The 25,854-nt window shown below is 42.1% G+C and overlaps 2 protein-coding genes across 14 annotated transcripts in view; one reads left to right on the top strand and one right to left on the bottom strand.

Annotated features, from left to right (window-relative positions):
- Positions 1 to 5,397, bottom strand: part of LOC109084418 (unconventional myosin-IXAa) — a 138,923-nt gene extending 133,526 nt beyond the window's left edge. For all 11 annotated transcript variants that reach the window (XM_042728530.1, XM_042728532.1, XM_042728533.1 and 8 more), the window contains exon 1: positions 5,065 to 5,397. The gene's annotated coding sequence lies outside the window, so the exon portion shown is untranslated. The remainder of the gene's footprint in view (positions 1 to 5,064) is intronic.
- Positions 5,398 to 5,491: 94 nt separating this feature from the next.
- LOC109057206 (sentrin-specific protease 8-like) lies at positions 5,492 to 7,747 on the top strand. 3 transcript variants are annotated; one of them, XM_019074413.2, is made up of 2 exons: positions 5,492 to 5,673; positions 6,622 to 7,747. In XM_019074413.2, the coding sequence occupies exon 2, from the start codon at positions 6,623 to 6,625 to the stop codon at positions 7,259 to 7,261; it is 639 nt and encodes a 212-aa protein (XP_018929958.1). In that variant the 5' UTR covers positions 5,492 to 5,673; position 6,622; the 3' UTR covers positions 7,262 to 7,747. The 3 variants fall into 3 exon arrangements, with proteins under 3 accessions (XP_018929958.1, XP_018929957.1, XP_018929956.1); XM_019074412.2 differs by having other exon boundaries at positions 5,496 to 5,673; positions 6,577 to 7,747; XM_019074411.2 differs by having other exon boundaries at positions 5,499 to 5,673; positions 6,591 to 7,747.
- The last annotated feature ends 18,107 nt before the right edge of the window (positions 7,748 to 25,854 follow it).

Here is a 25,854-nt window from a genome sequence, read left to right as displayed (position 1 = left end):
AATGAGGATCCAACTCAAGATGGGCATGAAAAACCACTGAAACTCTTCTGCAATGGCACAAAACACAAAATCCCCAAATGAAGAGAAGTTAGCTAAAGCGATTATGATGGCCTCAAGGGTTTGTCTTGAAGGGTCAAATCTGGGAAGACGTTGATTTTCATAACTTTTTCAGTGCTTCAATAGAGTGAAGTGAAAGATTAGGAATGGGTCTATTAGTCCTCTAACAAACAACCAGTCAACGACTAGTTCATCTAGATATTTTAGCTTTAATTAGCATATCAACAGTTTGCTGGGCTTTAATTCATCCCCTCTACACCACTGCCACTACAGCCAATTACATCTAGACAGATGTCTCTGCCCATTACATTGCATCTTGTGCATTCAGTGTTGTGTTGATTTAAAAATATTCTCATTTTCAAAAACACATGCACTCTTTTCCCCACTGATCTATCTGTAGATGTTTAAGGCTAGACCTTGACTTACGTAAATGCAAGGAAACCCATGTGAACAGGTCTGTTAAATGTATACAGGCCTTCCTAAAGATTGATACATCTAGAGTTTTAATCAATCAGCAAGTAACTATTCATAATAAACTGAGTTAACATAAAGGCTTAGTTCAAACCCTTGTGTTATTTCAAACTAATAAGCCTTTTTTTTTCCTTCTTTAAAACATAAATTAAGATATTTTTAATGAAACATGAAAGATTTTTGTCCCATCTCTGAAGGTCCAGTCAGCCAAAACTTAAACACAAAAAGTGCAGGGCTGCGTTTCTCAAAAGCATTGTGAGATAAGTTGATAGAGACCATTGGGGGCAATGGAGCTACAATACAAAGCTTTTGGGAAACACAGACCAGAAAGAGATTGTAAAAGAATCCATATTAAACATGCTATGCATCTGTGTGAATAAAAGCCTAATTTAAATCTGTTTATCATATAAATGAATTTTGTGTCTCTTTAGAAGACATGGATTAAACTGCTTATTCATATGGATTACTTTTACAATGTTTTTATGAACTTTTTTGAAGAAACAAAGGGAATTAAGGGACAGAAGAAATATCAAAAAAATATTTTAATTTGTATTTCAGAGATGAACAAAAGACTTATGTTCTTGGAATGACAAGCTGGTGATTAACTAAGTCCAATTTTGCATGAACTAACCATTAAAATGTCATATTCTATGAGGGAAAACCATCATAACTTATTAAAGATTATTAAATAATTTTCTCAGTGAATCATTTTGCTGGGAGTTTATAGAGGCTTAAAAGTCATTTTAAAGGGAAGTTCTGGAATTAGACAACACACGGACCTGAATTACATCCAAATCCACTCCAAATATTTGTTTGGATTGGACAAACATAACACCAGGCTTTGAATTTCAGATCATCTCGAAAACAAGCTCCAAGAAAAATTACAGCCTGCAAGATACATAAATCCAAGATGATTTATTGCTTGATGATAATTTAGGACTGGCACATATTGCGGTCAATTAGGCTCTATGGAAACCCAATACACATATTTCTGAAGTCAAAATGCACAAAGTAAGCAAAATAGCATGGCAATCGCGTGAGCATCTTTATATGAAAAATGACGTGAATGGTAACCAAACAATGAACTGTCAACACACATCAGTCTGTGTTTGAAATACAGAAGGGTTTAAGGAATAATGTTGTGTTGTTTCCAGTTATTTACAGCCCGGGAATATGACCCATACTCCTTTTCAGCTGTCTTTGTGCTTACAGCTGTCCGCAATCTGCAATTCAGCTAAATAACTTACTGTCCGAAGAACAGCTGACATATTCAAAAGATAAACATTTATGAGATAAATACAATAAAAAACAGACAGTGTAACTCATGTTTGGTTTGTTTAGATGATGAACGGTTATACTATGCTGAAAGGTTTTAGTCAGAGCATACAACATATGTCCATATAAAGTGTTTCTGAAGGATGGTTTACTTACTGCATCTCCTTCACAGTACAATCCAGGCAACTTGATGCTGGCAGAAAGTTGTACTACTTCCTATGAAAGTTTCCTCTTATTGTTGTAGTAAAAAAAAATGCTTCAGATTTCTCCTACAAGCTAGGTTCATCATACAGAGCCTCTAACAATAAGCTAGACCTCTTCCGAAGTCATAAAGTACAGTAAGGCCCTCTGAGTTCCAACAATGCTGACAGAAACACGGAATCAAGTCATAAAAATGGAATTTACAATATAATGCGGAATGTCATGGAATATGGCTAATATTAGATCAATCAAGAGTAGGCTGTATGCTTAAAGCACGAATGGACTTGTGTCTGTGACTATTTAGGCGCAGAAAGACAACTATTTAAAAATGAAGTCTGCATGTTCTGCATGTCTCTGTGTGAATGACTGATGCAGTTTAGTCTACAACACATGCTCAAGCACGCATTACAGTTGTGGTGTTTTCAGCGCCTGCCGTCTCACTATATGAGAACAACAGAGCATGAGCTTCATCTCCAGAGCTGCTCTGAGAGTTCACTTTCATGAGCATTTGACCATTTCATTTGATAAAAACTACCGTCATATCAAATATACATGGAAACTTAAAGGGATACTCCATCCCAAAATGAAAATTTTGTCATTATGCACTTACCCCCATGTTGTTCCAAACCCATAAAAGCTTTGTTCGTCTTCGGAACACAATTTAAGATATTTTGGATGAAAACAGGGAGGCTTGAGACTGACCCATAGACTGCCTAATAAATAACACTGTCAAGGTCCAGGAAAGTATGAAAAGCATCGTCAAAATAGTCCATCTGCCATCAGTGATTCAACTGTAACATTATGAAGTGACGAGAATACTTTTTGTACAAGAAGAAAAGAGGAATTGTTGAATAAAGTCATTATTTTTGTTTTCTTCGTGTACAGAAAGTATTCTCGTCGCTTCATAATGTTACGGTTGAATCACTGATGGCAGATGGACTATTCTGACGATGCTTGTCATACTTTTCTGGACCTTGACATCGTTATTTACACTGAAAAAAGGGTTTCATAGATGTATAGATGTGAATAAAATATAGATGTGAATCATTACCCTAATTTTATTTTAATTGGATGAATGAAACACTTTTTTCAGTGTATTTGGCAGTCTATGGCACAGTCACAGGCCTCCCGGTTTTCATCCAAAATATCTTAAATTGTGTTCCGAAGATGAACAAAGCTTTTACGGGTTTGGAACGACATGGGGGTAAGTGAATAATGACAACATTTTCATTTTGCGGTGGAGTATCCCTTTAAAGGTCTTCACTACTACAACCTGCCAAAATAAAAGTTTAGTTTAAATTAAAGAAACTTTGATGACTACATACTACTTTTGTAATATGTAATGATAATGATAATACATTTATTAACACTTTCTTTTTAAGGTATATCACACAACCTTTGTTGTACTCTTCTTTGCAAAAAAAAGAACTGTTCAATTTTCATTTGATTACATTTATAAAGATTAATAAAATGTTAATATTAAATTATACATACAGAAAAATTAAAACAGACAACAGAATTTCTGTGAAAAAAAAAAACTAAAATATTTCATAGGGCCCTATATTTTAAAAATTTTAACAAATTATCAAATTGTTCCAGTGTTATGAAATGCTTTTTGATTCAAGTTTAATTCAACCATTAAAATGGAATCCAGAGACAAATGTATTAAATGTAATGTTAAACTTTTAATAAATGGCTGTTAGACTGCAGAAGGTTCATGATTTCAGTTAAACTTGCTTTTTTATTACTAAAATGTAATTTAACCATTTAAACAGAATCTAGAAAAAGAAAAAAGAAACAAACAGCATTTGGGAAAAAAAAAAAGCAAAAAAAAAAAAAAAAAAAAAAAAAAGGATTTCACACCCACAGGGCCATTTCAAGCAGTCACTAAAATGAGTGTTCTCATCCGGCCTTACCTTCTCCCCCCCAGGCTATGTGATGCAACTTTTCTATTTCTGCTCTGCGTTAATATTTAATAACAAGGAATTTTAAACCTGTGAAGTGATTTTGTTTCAAACTGAAAGCCTCTCTAAAAAAAATCTCTCACAAATAATTTTTTTTAAAAGTCTAGTAGTGCTGTTGTTGTTGTTTTTTTTACATTATTTATTTAAATAAATTATAGCAATGTGGTATGCTTAAAATAAGTGTCATATAAACACATTAATACAATATTTCAGAACTATGATATCACCACTGTACTTTTTCTTTAAGCACATAGTTTTAGAACAGTAGCAAACTATTGTGGTGACTTATGAATCTGATTTAAAAGAAAACAGCTCTCTGACCTCACCGAGAGGTTTTTAACTAACTTTTTGGATGTTATATACAGGGCCAGACAGTTGTCAGGGTAAAGTCATGTCTTGGCACAATCTCTTGGGCCGCCCCAACAGTTGAATCAGATGGTTAAAAGACATTCCAAATAGCTCAGAAAAGTAACGTTAGTTCTGAGAAAAAAAAAAAAAAAAAAAAAAAAAAAAAAAAACCTGTAGCATCATTTGTTTGTAGATGCTAGCTAAATGCAATGACATTCATACACCTTTAACTCTAACTTGAGTGCCCACATAATTTCAGGGCCACAGTATCTCCAAAAAAAGACCAGTGAATGAAAGGAAAATGAAACATTATGACTGGGTCCGGATGACTGTGCAGATTTGGCCCATGATTACTGCAGTACTGAGGCTGAAGTGAGTGTTCAATAATACATGCACCATCATCATCATCATCATCATCTCCACCCAGGGCATCTGTCACACTTTAAAAGAGGTTTACTCAGCCGCTTTGAAATGTCAGCTCAGAGTTATTCTAACACAGTTATACTAGTTACACCCTTCACTGGTAACCCTGATGTCTGCTGGCACCGAAGCAAAAGAACTATCACAATATAGCGTTGCACGTATGCCACGCGCAAACGTCCCGAGAACCCACAGACATAAAGCCGGAGATAAAACTGGTGTCTGCAGGGAACCTTCGAGTCAACATGGTAACTGGGAACGATGAGTTTGTTTGTGTAATTCGCCGAAAGCACAAGTGAAAATCCTTTTTTAACACACTAAAGCTCACCTCTCGGAGTTCAATGTAAAAATCCAGTGTGCTGCGCGTCTCCTTTAAGGACAGATCCAATCCAGCGCAGCTCGAGTCTACTAATATCCCAGAACTGTCTCTCTCAAATTGTCCCTCGCAACTTTCTCGTGTCCAAACATACGTGCCGCTGTGCCATTTTGACTAAAAAAATGACTACAGTCCTTTTCCCATTGAAATTTCCCAACAGTGCGGCGTTTTTTTTTTCTTCGCTCGCTGAAACTCCTTTCTGTTTTTTTTTCTGCTTAATCAGTGCTGCTTCTATCAGCGTTTAGACGCGCTGGTCTCGGAGTCGGGAGGAATTGGGCGGGGTCAGCTGCGGCGATGGGCGGTGGCTGTCTTTCAGAGATGCAAAACGTATTAGTTGCGTCACGAATGTCAGCCAATCACCTTTGGGTATTGGAAAGAGGCGTGTACGTGAGGCGAAGAAACGGAAAAGCGCTCTGCCCCTCAACACTGTCGCAATCGTGCAGAAGCGCGACATTTTCAATAACAACAGTGAAAGGTTTACGGCACCTGCACTCGTTACGCCTGTGGTAGAGAAAGGTGGACGTTATGAGAGCTTACTTAGGAGACTCTTTCTTTAGCAAGGTAAGAAACGATATGTTGTCAAAGTAGATGACTGACTGTCATTATTAAAATTATGAAGAAAGCTGAGAAGCGGAATGTATTTGTTTTTAAATCGCTGTTTGTTTGGCCTGCATCCGTGCGCAGTGTGTGATTTGTGCAGTTTTTGCAAATAAGACAACTTTAAATAACGCTGAAGCACTTATAAAATGACAGTATAAATGGTCTTATATCTTAAAACTAACACAAGAACTACAGATCAGAGTAACTTTAAGTTGTACTAATATAAATAATTTAAAAGCCATACAAAATTGTAAGAAGAACATAAAGTGTTATGTTAAAGTACAGTTAAAGATGATCGATAGATAGATAGATGATAGATAGATGGATAGGATAAACAGTTTCATTATAATAATGTAACATAATAAACATCATTATTTAAATAACACCTTTCATTCATAAAATGCAGTTTAAAGTGCTTTATGTAGAAGCACAAGCATCAAATGTCACACGCACAAAACAAATTAAGCAAATAAAAAAAACATAACATCAAATGCATCACACAAGTTTAAAAAACAACGTAATGCGTAAAAGTATAGTATGTTAACAACATAATACATAATTAAAAACTATGGTGTAAAGATTTTGAACGTTCTTTTAAATTTTCTTTCACCTGTTGCTGGAACCTCCAGTTTTCCTAATATTCCTGACGGAATATAATTTAGCAATATAGAGGAAAATTTTATAGGAAGCCAGTGCAAAGCAGCTAAAACTGGAGTTATATGTTCTCTCTTTCTAGTTAATAGCCAAGCATCTGAATTTTGGATAAGCTGAAGTGTTTAGCGAAGGACGATTAAAAAGTTGACTTGATGATAAAGCATGTTATTAACTTGGTACTATGCATGTAAATCAATAAAATCTCTTAAGTCTCACCCCCACAGTAACTGCTGCTGTCATTCTGGTTCCCTTGAGGATGGATCCAGTGGTACTGAGCTACCAGGACAGTCTCCTGCGGCGCTCAGATGTGGCACTTTTAAACGGACCCCACTGGCTCAACGATCAAGTCATAGGTTTTGCCTTTGAGTATTTTGCAACAGAACGCTTCCAAAGTTTGGGCGAGAAGGTCTGTTTCATCAGCCCTGAAGTCGCTCAGTTTATAAAGTACGCCTCATGTCAAGAGGAACTCAGCATTTTCCTGGAGCCGCTGAGTCTTGCGTCTCGTCGGTGGGTTTTTTTGGCTGTCAATGACAACTCTAATCAATCAGCCGGTGGCTCCCATTGGAGCCTGCTTCTCTATCGGCGAGACACCAACCAGTTCTCCCACTACGACTCCCAGAGTGGAAGCAACTCATTGCATGCTCGCCGTATTGCAGCTAAGCTGGAGGCTTTTGTAGGCACTGGAGCAAAAGTGCCCTTTGTGGAGGAGCAAAGCCCCTCGCAACAGAACAGCTATGACTGTGGCATGTATGTGATCTGTAATGCCGAGGCTCTATGTGAGAGTGCTAGAGTCGAGGGCTGTCCCCACCTGCCCGCTCAGATCATAACACCCACCTACATTACACGGAAACGGACAGAATGGTATTCACTAATACAGAGACTTGCCAAGGAATGACTAGCTGACCATTTACATCATGCAACGGCATCGCATGAACTGTTTTAGCAACTGGGCAAAGTGAATATACTTATTTATCATACTCAATCCTGCACAAAATAAACTGCATTTGAAAACAGCATGCACTTCTCAAAAAATTGTTTGCCAAAGTCTTAAATGAATAGTTCACACAAAAATGAAAATTCTATCATCACTTTACTCACCTCGCTCCAAACCCAAAATGAGAAGCGAGATGCAGAATCTTCACACTTCTTTTTTTTCATACAATGTAAGGGAATTTGGACTGCTCTGTCAAGCTCCAATAATTACAAATAAAGCAGCATTATGGTACAGTTCACCCAAAATATAAAAATTTGCTGAAAATGTATTCACCCTTAGGCCACCATGATTTGAAAAAATGTAGCAAACATCACTTGACCACCAGTGGATCCTCTGCAGTGATTGGGTGCCGTCAGAATGAAAGACCAAACATCTGATAAAAATATCCCAATAATCCACAAGTAATCCACATGACTCCAGTCCACCAGTTAATGTGAGAAACAAATCCATCATTAAGGCTTTTAAACTTTAAACCTTCACTTCTGGCCAAAATACCAGTCCATAATTGGTTATAAAACTTCCTCCAGTGGAAAATCCATGCCCTGTTGTCCTCTCACATCAAAATCCACTGATATATTAGTTTAGAACTGTTGTTAGACTGTTTTAGATGAGACATGGGAGAAAACTGCATTATGGACAGAGGACTTGTATTTTAGCTGGAAGCAACGGTTATGTTAAAAGCACCATGATGGATTTGTTTCTTACAAACTTACAAGAGCTTTTTGTTTCACTAGACCTTAACTGATGGATTGAAGTTGTGCGACTTACTTGTGGATTATTGTGATGTTTTTATCAGCCGTTTGGACTCTCATTCTGACGGCACCCATTCACTGCAGAGGATCCATTGGTGAGCAAGAGATGTAAATTAGTCCAAATCCGTTCCAATGAAGAAACAAACTCATCTACATTTTGGATGGCTTGAGGGTGAGCAAATTTTCGTTTTTGAGTAAACCATTCCTTTGAATTATCAAAAAAGTAGTGAATCATGCACTGTATTCGTATTCTTCTGAAGTCAGTTATTTCCCTCCACTGTTGCTCTTAAATCAAATATGTATTGGCATAGTTTTACATGGCATGAGAGAACACATCATGACAGATTTGATGTCATTGTTGCCAAACTTGACTGGTTATTATTATGGTGTTCATTATAACCAATGATTATGAATGTAAGGGAAGATTTTCACTGAATTCTTCTTTTCCTCACACAGATCTATCATATGACTTAAATGTACTGCGCAAGTCATATAAACTACGTCTATAATGCCTGCATACATATTTTGAACTTGGCAGCCTCAGTCCTCATTCACTTGCATTTTATGAAAATGAGCTGTCAACATTCTGGTAAAAACGTTCCATTAAAGAAATAAAGTCATGCAAGGGTGAGTAAATCCTGATTGATTGTCTCATTTTTGGATGTGCTGTTTCTTTTAAGAAAACGTCTATGATATTTCATCTGTTCAAAAGAGAGAAGAAACTTGTGATCAGTGCAACAAATCAGTTAGCAGCACAGGTTGGTACAGTAGATTCAGAATGTATTGTTGCTGATTAGTTTAGATTAGTAGCATGAAGTGAGTAACTGAATGTGATGCTTGTTTACAGGACCTTTTGCTCAGGGCTTATTTTGAGAAGAGTACAGATGACAAAGAATGTGATCTGTGTTATTACTGTCTAAGGAAAATATATTATGTGCTGTTACAACACACGGGCTGAACAAAAATACAGTAGTTTTTATTTAACCAAGTGCATCCTGTGCTGAAAAGATGCTTTGTAACCTCACACCAGCAAATGCATGATTGTATGAGAGTATATTCTACAACTGTATATACCAGTTTTCTTACAGCTGAATGAAACCGATAAGAATGATCACATTATATATTATCCCAATAAAGAAAACTGCATGCAGGGAACATGTGTCTATTGCTTTGCAGTTCACTTTACTATACAAGTAATACTGACCTCAAATAAAAGCATCATGACTCAGTTGTGTGTGTCCTGGGGAGGCATTTCATCACAGCTCCTAGCGGAACCTTTTTCCTAAATTCACATTCACACAAATTCTCTCTCTCTCTCTCTCTCTCTCTCTCTCTCTCTCTCTCTCTCTCTCTCTCTCTCTCTCTCTCTCTCTCTCTCTCTCTCTCTCTCTCTCTCTCTCTCTCTCTCTCTCTCTCTCTCTCTCTCTCTCTCTCTCTCTCTCTCTCTCTCTGGCATGTAATAATGTAATTGTGTTGTTGTTGTTTTTTTTATTTGTGAAAAATATATTTACATAAAAGATGGTTGTGCTGATCTAAAGCAAGACCAGACTGTTTGGATGCATACAGATACTTGTAATAGTATTCAAATGCTAGATCAGAATTCTCTGTTACTGAATTAACAATTCTACATTGAAATGTTCTACATTTTAATGAGTAAATCATTTATTCAATTGTTTTAATGTCTTAATGAAAAAAAAAAATGTGGTAAGCGGAGACAAGGTTAAGTTGTCAGTCTATTTACTCCAGAATATTACTCATTGTGGGATTATTTTTGAAAATCAGTTTCAAATAAATAAACATTAAAATCAAAATTACAAAAAAAACTGTTGAACATTGTCAACATTATTGCTAAACAAAGGAATAAAAATAATTAACCACACATACTGTAGTGGGGTATAGTGAGATGTCTAATAGAAAATTCTTGCTTATTGTCAGATGTTTTTGAGAATAAATACCTTTGTTGTAATATTATATAAAAAAAATTATTACCACATATGAAAATAAGACAAAACCAACATTAAAATAATAATGAATATACATTTTTATTGTCATGTCGATCTGTAAAATATTTTGAGTAGAAATTTTAAGTATATATATATATATATAAATAAATAAATATATGTATGTGTAGATTTTTCCCCCCAATCTGATCATCTCCTTATCCAGTAAATCATGAAAATTCATGTCCATTGATTCGTTAAAATGAGTGAAAAAATTTAAGAACCTTCTATATTTTTAATTTACAGAAACAAGGATTGTCCATAGATTTAAATAAGCAAAATATTGCCGTGCCATTTTTGTCTATGCAACAAATGACCCATTTTATATGAAACTCAGTCCATAATGCAAAGGTTATCACCGGAACCGTGTTGATATCTGTGGGGCCTCAGGTTTACCAGGTTTACTCTCAACAGTAGACTCTGTATGAAAGCGCTCTGAGCTCCTCCAGGGCCTCAGGTGTTTCACATTATCTCTCTGAGGGGGTCCTGACCTTCATGATCTCAGTTCTGGGACAGTACACCTCATCCACATCCTCTTAAACTGCACTCTAATGTACTGCAGACCTCCTCAGAAGTGTAAACACATTTCAGGAAAAAAAAAAAGAGAAAAAAAAAACGTGTCCACACATATATTTGAAGTGTAAGGAAAATGTTATTACTTTTTACATGATGGTTACATGTGATATTAAAATAGTTCTTAATAAACAGTTTTTTGCTAAACCAAACCTTATTAGATCTAAACTGTGAGGATGCTGACAATAGTTGACAAAGGAATGTCTAGTGTGATGTGAAAAGTATGTTATTGATCATCCACACCCATTTTGGGCCCTTCAAAATATTCTGTTACAGTATGAGGTCTGTAACTTGAGATCATGTGGTGAACAAAAATGGCCTCTTGCACATTCTCCAAAAGGTCTGTAACCGATCTCAACTAGTCTCACAAGTGCACACAAAAAGATAGAGAGTAAAAAAGCAGATAAGGTTGACGTATGTAAAAGTATACCTAGAGAGGTGTCATTTGGGAATGTTGCTCTGGTATGCCCATACACACTGCTGTCAGAACATGACTGAAAGAGCACAAACAGTGACGCTGAGACTGGAATGAGACGCGTCTCAAAGCTCTTACTCTGTAAACACTTGCCAGTGAGGCGTTAACATGGCTGCAGTAAATTTAGCACCAAATGTTAAATGACCTCTGACCTTTTTTTGTTTATTAAAACTAGAATATCCTCAGAGCTGTGTTTGAATTCTGGTGATAGGCTATGTATGTAAAGACTTAAAGAGAAGTCTTTTATTTGATGCTGTAAAATCCATTTCATGACAAAGCCACCAGACAAGTTACTATATGTAGCCGACTTCCTTAAAGACAAATTCCACTGACAAAAACAAAGCTATGGATTTATGAACTTGAAGACAGGACATCTGAAGGTCCCTACTGTTTTTTTCAACATGAAAACCCTCTGTCTCTGGGATATATATGGTAGGCCGGACCTATAGGTCAGGTTTAGTAGGCATGAAAACATGCCTTGGGCTAATAGTTATAGGTCACGGCATCGCAGGACGCGAAAAGGACGGCTTATAGTCTGTGTGTAAAATAACCTTTTCGAGATGTCTACTCATGCTCTTCTTAGGAATTAATTTCTTTTGTATCTTATATCTCTCTTTACTGACTTTACAGTAAACTAAAAAACCTACGCTATGAAAAAAAAAAATGCTGTAATTTTTACTTTTTTGCTGAATGATAAACGCCACGCTACTACCAAAATCTGTTTTGTATCTTTAAATTTTTCGGCTGCATATCCATGATGCAGATCTCTCAGATTTTTACACAAAAGATGATAAGTGTACATTAAATGTATAAGTTGCATTATTTATAACGTCATTTGTCACAAATGTCAGCTTGGGGCGAGGTTGGGGTATCAAATGTTTTTATACACACTGTGATCATATTCAGTTCATAAATGTGATCTTCTATAACGATTTGTGCTTCTTCAACCAGTGACCAAAAACAGCGGGTTTCCATTGTGACAACATGCCCTGCTATGAGGTCAGTTTGTGTTAAATTAACATGGGACAATAAAGGTGTAAAATTCTTTAGGGTATGTGCCTACAACATGACTTTCAAAAACAAACATATCTAGAGAAATATTCATTGAAAAAAAAAAAAAAAAAACAATTGCAATTTACCTTGGTGTCCCCTTTTAACAAGTACTTCATTGCAATTTAATTAGCTTATACAGATTTATGCAGAGATTGGCTTTCAGCATACCTTGAGAAATGCTTACTGAAAAAAAAATATATATATATATATTTTTTTACAATTTGTATAGGTGCCCCCTATTAACAGGTGTCCTCATCTGTAGGTAAATAATGATAGTTATTTTTGAGGTTGTGACCACCTGTAAATCAGGTGTATCACAAGAGCTCTGTTGCATCAAAGAAAAAATATTTTGCGAATAAATTAAAAGGCCTAGTAAGTTAAGATGAGATGTTACTTAAAATGATTATGACTGATTTTTGTTTTTAGATATTTGTCTCCACCTGATGTTCAAAGGAGAACTGCATCGGAACTGAATGTTTTTTCCCTGCAAGGCGCTGTTGTACTATCAGGGAGATACAGACATGAGGATGGAATGTAAACCCAGATAACTCACTCTCTGTAGTAACAAATAAACGTTACAAGAGAGCCAATGTGTCCTTATTCAAGGCCAGTGATGTGCTTTTGAGCTGGAAATTATGTGCAGGTGTTGTGCAGTTTTTGGGTGAGTTGAAACATAAAGTGTGGAGAGAGGGAGCAAGACATCACTGGTTCCTTGGCCGAGAAAACAGAGCTGAAGAAGCAGGGAGCGACCTCCACATTCAAGCTCTGGGAGCAGCAAAGTGGAAATATGTGCTGTCATAAAAACAAACAAACCCATGTTTGATGAATTTTATTTTTTGATTTACTGGGGTAAGTGATGAGAAAATATTTATTTTTAGGATCGCTTTAAATTGCTGCTTTAGAACATTATACACTAACTAACGTTAAAAAAGTGAAATCGCAATCAACCACCCCTTTAATGCCTAATTTGTAAGCATTTGAGGGAAATTATTCGCTTTGTCATTTAAAAGTTTGCTTATTTGTTTATTAATTGATTGAAAATTTATTATTGATGATTGATTGATTGATTCACTTGGTTTACTAATTTCTAATTTCTTAGTGCTTCATGAAGGGGAATTGTTTTGCTTTGTCATTTTTTAAAAGTTTGTTTGTTTGTTTAATCATCCATCACAAGGAATAAAACCAAAGAATATTGTTCCGATGTGCAGAACAAAATTGTTGAGCTTCACAAAATAGAAAGTAGCTGTAATAAAAGAGCTAAAGAACTGAAAATCCCCATTTCCATGACCAGGGCAATAATTAAGAGGTTCCAATCAAGTAAAGATGTTACAAATCTGAATGGAAGTAGGATGTGTGTCTATATCGTCCTAATGCACGGTGAGTTGCCAAAGACTCTCCAAGAATCACAGCTGGAGAATTGCAGAGATTAGTTGAATCTTGGGGTCAGAAGGCTTCAAAAAAAAAAAAAAAAAAAATCAAACAGCCCCTATATCACCACATGTGGTTCGGGAGGGTTTCAAGAAAAAATTTCCTCACTCATCCAAAAACAAACTCCAGCATATTCAGTTGTCAGATATGACTGGAACTTCAAATGGGACTGGCTTCTATGGTCAGATGAATCCCCAAAAAACAGATTCCCTATCAATATTACACTCATACTGCGTCGTGAGCCGTTTAGGCTAAGATGCTATGGGCAAAAGTCCTTTTCTGCAATTTCTGAAGCCTTTTTCAATCACGTAGTGAAACTGCACGACCATTGGTTCGTGGAGTTCGATAGAAACAAACCAATGGCGGTGTAGCAGAGCTGCGCGAGCCTATGGTGAGCGAGCCCACCCATTCCCGCCAAAAGGGGCAGGGCATCGGGCTATATAAGTGGCCGTCTGATTCATTCTCCTTCAGTGATGACTGATATCTCTTCGCTGGATCCGAGACCTGAGGCAACTGAGCAAGCAACCAAGATCACCGCTGACCAGCTCGCCGCTCCCTGCGCTCCACCCTCACAAGCAGCACGTCACTTCGAGCAGCCAGCCCCCCTTGCAGCTCTTCGCCTCAGCTCGCCACCGTCAAGCAGCCCCTGATTGGCGTACCGCTTACAGCAGAAAGCGACTCCGCCCCTCGCACCCTCCTGTTTCTCTCCTCCCAGGAGCCTGTGAGGAAGAAACAGTGGGGCAGAGGATTCCAGCGCTCGGATGAGATCAAGCTCACGTCGGCTCAAGGCCCGCATCAGTCTCTCCACAGAGAGAGTTTTCGCCCATCCATTTCTCCCACCTAGACCAGCGTCCTTCTGCCAGCGTGAACGACCTGGTCTCATTCGGTGAGTCCGAAGACGCGGCGCTAGACGACAGCATGTCATTAGTGGCCTCAGACGCCGAGGGTCGGTCGGGCTCGACTCAGGACCCCGCCCCCTTTGCCGTCTACCCAGCCGGTCGACGCCAGGACTTCTGCGGACACCGAGCTGATCCATGTCCTGTCTAAGACCGTCGAGGAACTCGGGCTGGAGTGGTCTGCACCTGAGGAGCCCTCATGCAGCTGACTAGATGAGTGGTTCCTGTTGGGATGCCGCCAGGCCCCTCTCCAGAGGGCTGCACCCTTCTTCCCTGAGGTCCACAAGGAGCTCACGAAGTCGTGGCGCGCCCCTTACTCTGCCCGCCTCAAAAAACATCTTCCTCTCACGCCCTCACTGCAGTTGACGGCACTGGGCAGAAGGGCTATGAGAAGATCCCTCCAGTGGACGAAGCCATGGCCGCACACCTGTGCCCGCCTGCTGCCATTGGATAGAAGACTCTGGCTGAATCTGAAGGAGATCAAGGATGCTGATAAAACCATCTTCCTCGACTCGCCTGTCTCCCCCGCTGGTCTCTTCGCCCCCACTGTGGATGGGTTCGCTGAGCGCTTCATCGCTGTACAAAAAACATCCCAGGCTATGCAACACTTTTTGCCCAAGCGCTCGTCTTCGTCTGCCTCGAGTCACCCCAAGCCAGCACCGACTCAGAAGCCTGGTAAAGCTCTGCTAAGCACTACCCCATTCCAAAGCGGCAGGGACCCCGGCCCAAGATAGTGCTGGACACGGTGCATCAGGCTGACTTCTGAGGCACCGTGTCCAGCACTATCTTGGGCCGGAAGAGGGGAAGAGGGGGAGGCTAAGTCCCGCTGTGGCCGGACCACCCTCCAAATTGCCTCGTCTCGAATTCCTGTCCCCCCGTTCTGTTCTGGGTGCCCCAAGCGAAGCCCCCCATCTTTTTGAGATTCGCTTTAGAGGGTGTGGCATATCAATACACGGTCCTTCCATTCGGGCTGTCCCTGGCTCCTCGCACTTTTACGAAGTGCATAGATGTGGCTCTCAGCCCTCTCAGACAGATGGGAGTGTGCATACTGAATTACCTCGACGACTGGCTCGTTTTGGCCCAGTCAGAGGCGGAGCTGGTGGCTCACAGATCCCTCCTCCTCAACCACCTAGAGTGTTTGGGGCTCAGGATAAATTTTTCCAAGAGCTTGTTGTCCCCCAGCCAGTGTATCATATTCCTGGGGACAATTATCAACTCGACCCGTATGAGGGCCGAAGTCTCGCCAGAGCTTGCGGAAACCTTAACGCCCGGAACGGCTCAAGAGGTTTCAAAAGATATTAGGTCTCATGAGTTCAGCATCGCCAGCTCTGCAGCTGTGCCTGCTCTACATGCGGCCACTACAGTTTTGGCTAAAACCTCAAGTCCCGCCCCATGCCTGGCGGCACGGTCACCACATGATCAAAGTGAGCCAGGCATGCAGTGCAACCCTGGCCCCTTGGACGAACCCCAGCTGGTACGAGCAGGGGGCAGCGGTGGAGATAGTTGGCAGGCAGAAAGTCATCTTCACAGATGCTTCCAAGACGGGCTGGGTAGCCCTGTGCGAAGGCCATCCGACCTTTGGCGTCTGGACAAGTACAGAAAGCAAGCTCCATATCAACCACCTGCTGGCTGTATGTCGAGTTCTCTACGCTTTCTTATCACTCCTGGCAGGGAACCAGGTCCTAGTCCGGTCGGATAACATGACAGTGGTGTATTTCATAAATCGCCAAGGTGGGCTCTACTCAAAACCCCTATTCACTCTAGTGAAAGATGTCCTAGAGTGGGCCCAGCACCACCTGCTCTTGCTGAGGGCAGCGCATGTGCAGGGTTTTCTGAACACAGGGGCGGACATGTTTTCCCCCGATCGCTCTGATCCCCCAAGTCATCAGACAATTTAGGGAGGATGCCCACAAGGTCCTCCTGGTAGCACCTCTGTGGAGGAGCCAACCATGGCTCTCGGACCTGTCGCAGCTGTCGCTATTGGAGCCATGGCCAATCCCCTTGAGATGGGACCTCCTCTCTCAAGCGAACAGAACGATATGGCACCCCTGACCCGAGCTGTGGGCTCTCCATGTATGGGCTCTCAACGGGAGTCGGTAGAACTCCCAGAGAGCGTCATGAATACCATATTACATGCTAGAGCTCCATCCACAAGGCACCTCTATAGCCTTAAATGGTTGGTTTTCACCGCCTGGTGCACAGCCCGGGGTGAAGACCCATTCACTTGTGACATATCTCAGATATTGTCCTTCCTCCAAGGCTTAATGGATAGCGGCCTCCCTCTACCCTCTACCCTTAAAGTTTATGTTGCAGCTATCACAGCCTCTCATGTTCCTATAGCTGGGCAGTCTGTGGGTAAAAACAACCTGCTTGTTCGTTTTCTGAAGGGGACGAGAAGGCTGAACCCTCCTCGCCCCTTCATGATCCCCACATGGGAATTAGCCACGGTTCTTAGGGGCCTCAAAGAGCCGCCCTTCAAACTGCTGACTTACATTCTCTGTCACTGAAAACCGCTCTGCTAGTGGTGCTAGCATCGGTTAAGCAAGTAGGAGACTTACAGGTGCTCTCCGTGAGCCCCTCTTGTATTGAGTTTGGGCCTGGCGACACTAAGGCCTTCCTGAAGCCAAGGCACAGGTATGTCCCGAAGGTTCTCTCCACTCCGTACAGAGACCAGATTGTTGTTCTCTCCACACTTCCTCCTTCTCAGGATGATCACGAGTTGAACTTACTCTGCCCTGTCAGGGCTTTTGGAGCCTACATTGACCGTTCCGCCTCTTTTCGACAGTCGGAACAGCTCTTTGTGTGGTTCAGAGGCCGCACCAAGGGTCATTCGGTCTCGAAGCCAAGGCTATCCAGATGGATAGTGGACGCAATAGCTCTCGCTTACTCATCCTCCGGGCTCCAATGTCCGAAAGGAGTTAGAACACACTCCACAAGGGGCATGGCCTCCTCATGGGCATTGTCTAGTGGTGTGTCTATCGCAGAAATCTGTGCAGTGGCCGGCTGGGCCTCACCGTCCACATTTGTCAGGTTCTACAACCTGGATGTACAGACGCTACAAACACAGGTCCTGTCAGCATAAGCCCACTGTCATGGTCAGTTTTTGCTTGTTGTCCAGCCTAGTACCCCGACTGCATCCGGGTCCCTGGGGTTAGCTGTGTCCCCTACACGTTTCAGACCCCATGGCGCCTGAACTGTAGGAGGTCAACAAGATGACTGGTGTAATTACATCCCCGACTTGTCTGGGATGTTTTACGTATTCATTACAAGCCCTTCTTAGTGCTCTGGATGAATACCCAGTCATCCTTCCTGATAGCATGGCGTGATTACCTTGTCCCCATAGCGTCTTAGCCTAAATGGCTTACGACACAGTACGAGTGTAGTATCGATAGGGAACATACTCGGTTACTAATGTAACCTTGGTTCCCTTAGATACGGAACGAGTACTGCGTACTTTGCCGTGCTATGTGTAAGGACACCTCATGTCGTCGCTTCAGTGTAATTAAATCAGTTTGCCTAGGTGAGACGGCCGCTTATAAAGCCCGATGCCCCGCCCCTTTTGGCAGGCTCGGGCAGGCTCGCTCACCATAGGCTCGCGCGGGTTAGTTTCTATCGAACTCCACAAACCAATGGTCGTGCAGTTTTACTACGTGATTGAAAAAGTCTTCAGAAATCAGAGAAAAGGACTTTTCCCCATAGCGTCTTAGCCTAAACGGCTTACGATGCAGTACTCATTCCGTATCTAAGGGGACCGAGGTTACGTTAATAAACGAGTACGTTTTTGGCACCAAACACAAGATGGGTTTAGTACAAACAGGGATAAAAAGTACCCCATGCCCATGGTTAAATATTCTCCTGGATTTTTAATGTTGTGGGCCTGTTTTTCTGCTGGAGGTCCTGGACATCTTGTTCAGATATATGGCATCATGGATTCTACCAAATACCAACAGATAACAAATTTAAACCTGACTGCCTCTGTAAGAAATCTTATAATGGTCTTATATAAATCTTATAGTGGTTGGATCTTCCATCATGACAATAATCCAAAACAAACATCAAAATCAACATAAAAAAAATGTGTCACTGAGCACAAAATGAAGCTTCTGCCATGGTTGTCTCAGTCCTCTGACCTGAACCCTGTAGAAAATGAGTGAGGTGAACTGAAGAGAAGAAGCACCAACATGGAGCTTGGAATCTGAAGGATCTGGAGAGATTCTAGATGAAGGAATGGTCTCTGATCTCTTTTCAGGTGTTTTTCAAACTCTTCAGACATTATAGGAGAAAACTCAGAGCTGTTATCTTGGGAAAAGGACGCTGCAATAATTGGGTGCCAATATTGTAGCCAACATGAACTAGAGAAAGCATTATTTCACAATGAGACTTTTAATTGTTTTACTTGAATGATAGGTTAGAATTTTGTGAATTTTTTGAATGAAAGATTACAAGGATAAACAATGCAGATTTATTTTCACAGCCGCATTTGCTCATAGCCTTTGCTCATCTAATTGTACGTTGCTTTAAAACATAGGTACAACCATTAAGCTACAAACAGCAAGAAAAGTCCTGCAAATTTTTGGGAAGGTAAGTGTTTTCTGTTTTTGTTTTTAAATTCCCCAAAAAATAACAAATAGGGAACATTATGGAAACGCACTCTTTGCTGGGATTGTATATGTTGTTGGAAATTAATGTAATGTTGGTTTTATGTAAATCCTTTATCCATAAATGTAAGTGTATGAAGACAACAAACAGTAAAGAGATTTTGTAGTTATTTCAGTCATTGAAATATATATAAAGACTAAACAGGCCTTCCAATTTTCTAAGATGATTACTGATTAGAAACTTTGGCCAAAGAGTGTATAAGACCAAGAGGCGAAACTCTGTAGAATGTTCCATTGCAACAGCAGCGCCCAGCAGCAGCCCAGCGCTTCCGCCATTTTGGGGTGAAAGCGACTCAGCAGTGCACTAGATTCTAGCTGTCGCAATGGCAAATATCAGCTGCTTTGTTTAAAAAATTTTACATTAAAGCTGAAATACATCCTGAATGATGACAACAATAATGTACAATCAGTGATCATAAAATCCTTTTAACAGTTTGTTTTACAGACTTTATTTTAAAGTCTTCCCTTTTTTCACAAAACCCTTTGCTCTCTAGAAACCATGTCAGTTTCGGTTGAAAAGTGTTAGAATTATAGTGTTATAACAGGAATATAACAGCTTGACAGTAAACTGTTTTTGCAGTATTGTCTTATATTAATTTAAAGTTAAAGGAAGACTGTAAAAAAAACAACAACAACAAAAAACAAGTACAGCCACTTTCTCCAAAATTGTTTAATTATTAACTTATGACAGAGACACAGCAATGCATCATGTTCTTAATCTAGATCATCATATTTGTAGGATGTTCCAGGGAATTAAAGCATACAATATATACTTCAGACCTAGTGGAGTAATAGTAAACAATAATATGCTAAGTAATTTTAAATGTGTAAAGTTGCATAAGCTCATTACTTAGTGTCATATCCATAAAAATCATTATTATGGTTTCTATGGCTAGGACCTGCAGTTCCTAAAAAAGTTTACTACTAAAAAAACAGTTGAAGTTAGCAGGTACATAAGACAGCGCCACGTCCCACTTCAAAACACTCAATATTTTAACCCTGAATAATTACCTGTCAGGGTCTTTGGGAAAACTATGAAAGGCAAGATTTTTACTGTCACACTGATCGTTTCTGCAGTGGACCCATTTTGAGAGGTTACCCACTTTTTGTGTTTCTCTCATTTGAAGATATAATATATGGTATGAATTAAGATGAACGTTAATGCTTTTTCAGAATAATATTATGACAAAACATTTAATTTATAAATATAGGTTTCTCAAACCAAGTCCCAAACCAAACCAAATAATTTTGAGAAAATGGCCTTTAAAATTGTCCAAATGAAGTTCTTAGCAATGCATATTACTAATCAAAAAGTATGTTTTGATACATTTAAGTTGGAAATTTACAAAATATCTTCATGGAACATGATCTTCACTTAATATCTTTAATAAATTAACAATTTGAACACACACAATGTAATTTTGGCTATTGCTACAAATACACCCTAGTGTGACGGCTTGTAAAAGAGGAGGAAGCAAATGCAGGCAATCAGAAGAAGTTTATTGATATCAGAGTCCAGAATGTAGGCAATGGAAAAGAAGGTCTACGGTGGCGTGAGAAGAGCTGGATGGTGAAGTCGATGGTGAAGGTGAAGACGGTCAATGGATGAAACCAGGAACAGACCGGAACACTGACACGAAGACGACAACACGAACACAATCCAGCACACGAACACGGGAGACGGTAATCCAACTAGGAAGCGGAGACATGGATGAGGATCTGACAACAGACAGAGAGATGAGTGAGTATATGTAGCTGAGTGGAGATGAGGATCAGCTGGAGCGAGACAATCAACACACAGGTGACAACAATCAACCAAACGAGCACATGGAGACTACGTGAGTACAAAAACAAACACAAAACATGACACGGAGGAAACAATGGATTTCCTACCGTGACAGTACCCCCCTCCCCTAGGACGTCACCTGACGTTCCCAGCCTGCTTTACCTGTAGATTGTAATCATCAATAAGGCGGTGATCCAGTATGTCCCGAGCAGGAACCCACCTTCTCTCCTCCGGACCGTAACCTTCCCAATCCACCAAGTACTGAAATCCGCGTCCCCTCCGTCTAGAGTCCAGAATACGATTAACCAAATATGTGGTTTCCCCATTAACGATACGAGGCGGGGGGAACCGGGGCAGGCGGGTTAAGACGGGAAAAAATCACCGGTTTAATTTTGGACACATGGAACACGGGATGAACCCTCCTGTACGCCGGAGGAAGGCTAAGACGCACTGTTACCGGATTAATGATTTTGGTAACAGAAAACGGGCCAATAAATTTGGGAGCAAGCTTATTCGAAATGGAACGCATAGGAATATTCTGGGTAGAAAGCCACACTCTTTGACCGACGACGTAACGGGGAGGCTTCGACCGGTGGTGATCGGCCTTAGCCTTGGTGCGCGACCTAGCCTGGAGCAGAGCTCTGCGAGCTCTGGTCCAGGTGCGGGGTGACACCTCTGGACTAGTGCGTGTGCGGAGGGGACCGAAACCTCGGATTCCGTACTGACAAAATTAGGTGGTTGGTACCCTAAACTACACTTAAATGAAGACATGCCCGTAGATGACACTGGTAAAGAATTGTGTGCGTACTCCACAATTGAGAGTTGCTGACACCAGGACGAAGGATTATTGGAAGCCAAACATCGCAAAACCCTTTCGACATCCTGATTGGCTCGCTCGTTTTTGACCATTGCTCTGGGGATGGAACCCGGAAGAAAGACTAACAGTCGCTCCTAACAATTTACAAAATTCTCGCCAAAATTTGGACACAAATTGGGGACCCCTGTCAGAAAACCACGTCTGTCGGAAGGCCATGTATACGGAAGACGTGGTCAATGACAGCTACCGCTGTTTCCTTGGCTGATGGTAATTTGGGCAAGGGAATAAAATGAGTCGCCTTCGAGAACCGGTCCACTATGGTTAAAATCACCGTATTGCCCTTAGAGGGCGGGAGGGCGGTAATGAAATCTAGCGAAATGTGGGACCAGGGTCTCGAAGGGACAGACAGCGGTAAGAGTAACCCATCTGGAGGTCGATTGGAAGTCTTACCAATAGCGCAAACTGAACAAGCCAAGACGAAGTCGTGGACGTCACGAGCCATACCAGGCCACCAAAATCGTTGCTTGACTAGAAACCTAGTTCTACTAACCCCTGGGTGACAAGCAACACTGGAACAATGACCCCACTGGAGAACGTCTGACCGTAACCCCTCCGGCACAAACAATCGGTTCGGTGGGCAACGAGCCGGGGGCGTTACCCCTTCTAAGGCAGTCAACACCTTCGATTCGACCTCCCATCTGAGCGGCGGAGATAATGATGGTCCCCGGTAAAATGGGCTCGGGAGTAGCAGTACAATCGGAACGCTCAAAAAGACGGGATAAAGCATCGGGTTTGATGTTTTTGGAACCCGGCCGGTAAGAAAGTGTAAAGATCGAAACGACCGAAAAACAATGCCCACCGAGCCTGCCTGGAGTTAAGTCTTTTGGCGGTTCTAATGTATTCGAGATTCTTATGGTCCGTCCATACAATGAAAGGTACACCCGACCCTTCAAGCCAGTGACGCCATTCTTCCAGTGCACGTTTGACTGCCAAACAACTCTCGATTGCCAATGTCATAATTAACTTCCGCAGGAGATAAACGGTGAGAATAATACGCGCAAAGGATGCACCTTTCCGTCTGAGGATGCGCGTTGGGACAACACTGCTCCTACCCCCACCTCTGACGCGTCGACCTCCACTATGAATTGACGTGAGCGATCAGGGGTGACGAGAATGGGAGCTGAAACAAAGCAGCTTTTCAGTTTGGCAAACGCAGCCTCGGCTGCGTTTGACCACCTGAACGTCAAACTAGGGGAGGTCAAGGCGGTCAGAGGAGCGGCTAGTTGGCTGAAATTGCGAATGAAACGCCGGTAAAAATTGGCGAACCCCAGAAATCTCTGCAGGGCCTTGTGAGACTCTGGGGATGGCCAATTTACCACAGCCTTAACCTTCTCAGGATCCATGCGAACACCCTCAGTCGAAATGATGTGTCCTAGAAACGAAACAGACTGTGCATGAAAAACGCATTTCTCCGCCTTGACAAACAATCCATTCTCTAGCAACCGCAGAAGCACTCGTCGTACGTGTTGCACGTGTTCCTGGAGAGATGAAGAAAAAATCAATGTGTCATCCAGGTAAACATATATGAACAGATCGACCATGTCTCGCAACACGTCATTAACGAGTGCTTGGAAGACTGCCGGCGAGTTCGTTAGCCCGAAAGGCATCACGCAGTACTCAAAATGGCCTCTAGGGGTGTTAAAGGCAGTCTTCCACTCATCCCCCTCTCTGATGCGGACCAAATGATAAGCATTACGTAAGTCCAATTTAGTGAAAACGGACGCTCCCTGCAACCTCTCAAAAGCTGAAGACATTAGCGGCAAAGGATAGGTATTCTTTACCGTTATGTTGTTCAGCCCTCGGTAGTCAATGCAAGGTCGCAAGGATCCGTCCTTCTTTCCCACAAAAAAGAACCCCGCCCCCGCTGGAGAAGAAGAAGGGCGGATGAACCCCGTTGCTAGAGAACTGGATATATATTTCTCCATGGCCGCCGTCTCTGGAATAGACAAAGAATATAACTTGCCCTTAGGCGGAGAAGTTCCTGGCAATAACTCTATCGCACAGTCATAGGGACGATGAGGAGGAAGAGAATCAGCACGAGACTTACTGAACACCTCCTTCAGGTCGTGGTACTCCGCGGTCACGTTAGCCAAATCCACTGCTTCCCCCTGAAACACAGACTCAGAAACATTAACACCAGCAGACAAAAGACAAGACAAATGACACTCCTCGCTCCAGCTAACCACAGATCCGAGGCGCCAATCGATCCTGGGGTTGTGTTTCTGGAGCCAGGTGTGACCGAGAACAATGGGGGATTGAGGTGAGTCCGTGATGTAAAATGAAATCTCCTCCGTATGGTTGCCAGATGTGATAAGAGAAACAGGTAAAGTGGTCTGTGTGATGACTGGCAGTCTGTGTCCGTTGAGTGCAAAAGGTGCAATGGGGTGTTTGAGGGAGGTGAGAGGAATGTTGAGTTTAGTAGCAAACTTAAAGTCCATGAAACTACCCTCGGCCCCAGAATCCAACAAAGCGTGATGATCGAGTGCGTGGGTGGACCACCGTAGACTCACCGGAAGGAGTGTCGATGTAGATGAGGTCTTCCTGGCAGAGATCCCACCCGATAGTAGCCTCCGTTTTACTATCGGGCTTGGTCTTTTACCGGACAGCGCTGGATGTGATGTTCTTGGCTGCCGCAGTATAAACATAGTCCCAGGGATCTCCGCCTGATCCTCTCCTCCCGGGAGAGCCGAGCTCGCCCCACCTGCATGGGTTCAAGATCTCCAGGTGGGCTGACCGCAACCTCTGAGCGCTGACGCTGAGCCTCCGGTCTGGTCGCGAGAACTGCTCTCCCCCTCCGTCTGGCGGCTTGGTCGAGTCGGTTGTCTACTCTGATGGTGAGGTCGATCAGGCCATTGAGAGAAGTGGGGAGCTCGACGGCGCGGATCTCCTGTTGGATGCGGTCAGCCAACCCATGCAGGAAGTGATCCCACTGCGCCTCTTCGTTCCACTTACACTCCGCCGCCAGGGTGCGGAACTCAATGGAATAGTCGGATACGGACCTGTCTTCCTGACGTAGGTCCGTGAGAAGTCTAGCCGCCTCTCTCCCGGCGACGGAGCGGGTCGAAGACCCGTCTCATCTCCTCCGAAAGGGCGTGGAACGAGGCACAGCAGCTGTCTTGGTTCTCCCCACACCGCCGTCCCCCAGAGGGCAGCCCTCCCCGTCAGTAGTGACAAGACGAATGCCACCTTCATTTCCTCGGTGTTAAACGTGCGGGGCTGCAGGGCGAAGTGCAGAGAACAATGAGACAGAAATGATCGACAAAACTTTGGCTCACCCGCATATTTCTCAGGGATGGGGAGGCGTGGTTCGGACTGGGAAATCCCCCCGGAGACGACGATCGGCAGTGTGGGTGGCGTGGGAGGTGCAGCGGGTGGCGGTTGTTGTTGTTGTTGAGCCTGGAGAGCGAGCTCGGACACCTTCGTCACCATTGCTTGGAAAGCTCGACCCATCTCATCTATCGCCTTGTCTTGGCGATCCATACGACCAACGGCTCTCTGCAGAAACTCCTCCAGATGAGATGGGGAGCGATCGCCTGCTGCTTCCATGATGGTCAGATCCTACTGTGACGGCTTGTAAAAGAGGAGGAAGCAAATGCAGGCAATCAGAAGAAGTTTATTGATATCAGAGTCCAGAATGTAGGCAATGGAAAAGAAGGTCTACGGTGGCGTGAGAAGAGCTGGATGGTGAAGTCGATGGTGAAGGTGAAGACGGTCAATGGATGAAACCAGGAACAGACCGGAACACTGACACGAAGACGACAACACGAACACAATCCAGCACACGAACACGGGAGACGGTAATCCAACTAGGAAGCGGAGACATGAATGAGGATCTGACAACAGACAGAGAGATGAATGAGTATATGTAGCTGAGTGGAGATGAGGATCAGCTGGAGCGAGACAATCAACACACAGGTGACAACAATCAACCAAACGAGCACATGGAGACTACGTGAGTACAAAAACAAACACAAAACATGACACGGAGGAAACAAT

This window comes from Cyprinus carpio, chromosome B7 (genome assembly GCF_018340385.1).
Source record: "Cyprinus carpio isolate SPL01 chromosome B7, ASM1834038v1, whole genome shotgun sequence".
In the NCBI taxonomy this organism is placed as follows: domain Eukaryota; kingdom Metazoa; phylum Chordata; class Actinopteri; order Cypriniformes; family Cyprinidae; genus Cyprinus; species Cyprinus carpio.
The sequence above is the reverse complement of the archived record's forward strand: the minus strand, read 5'-3'. Positions and strand labels throughout refer to the sequence as shown.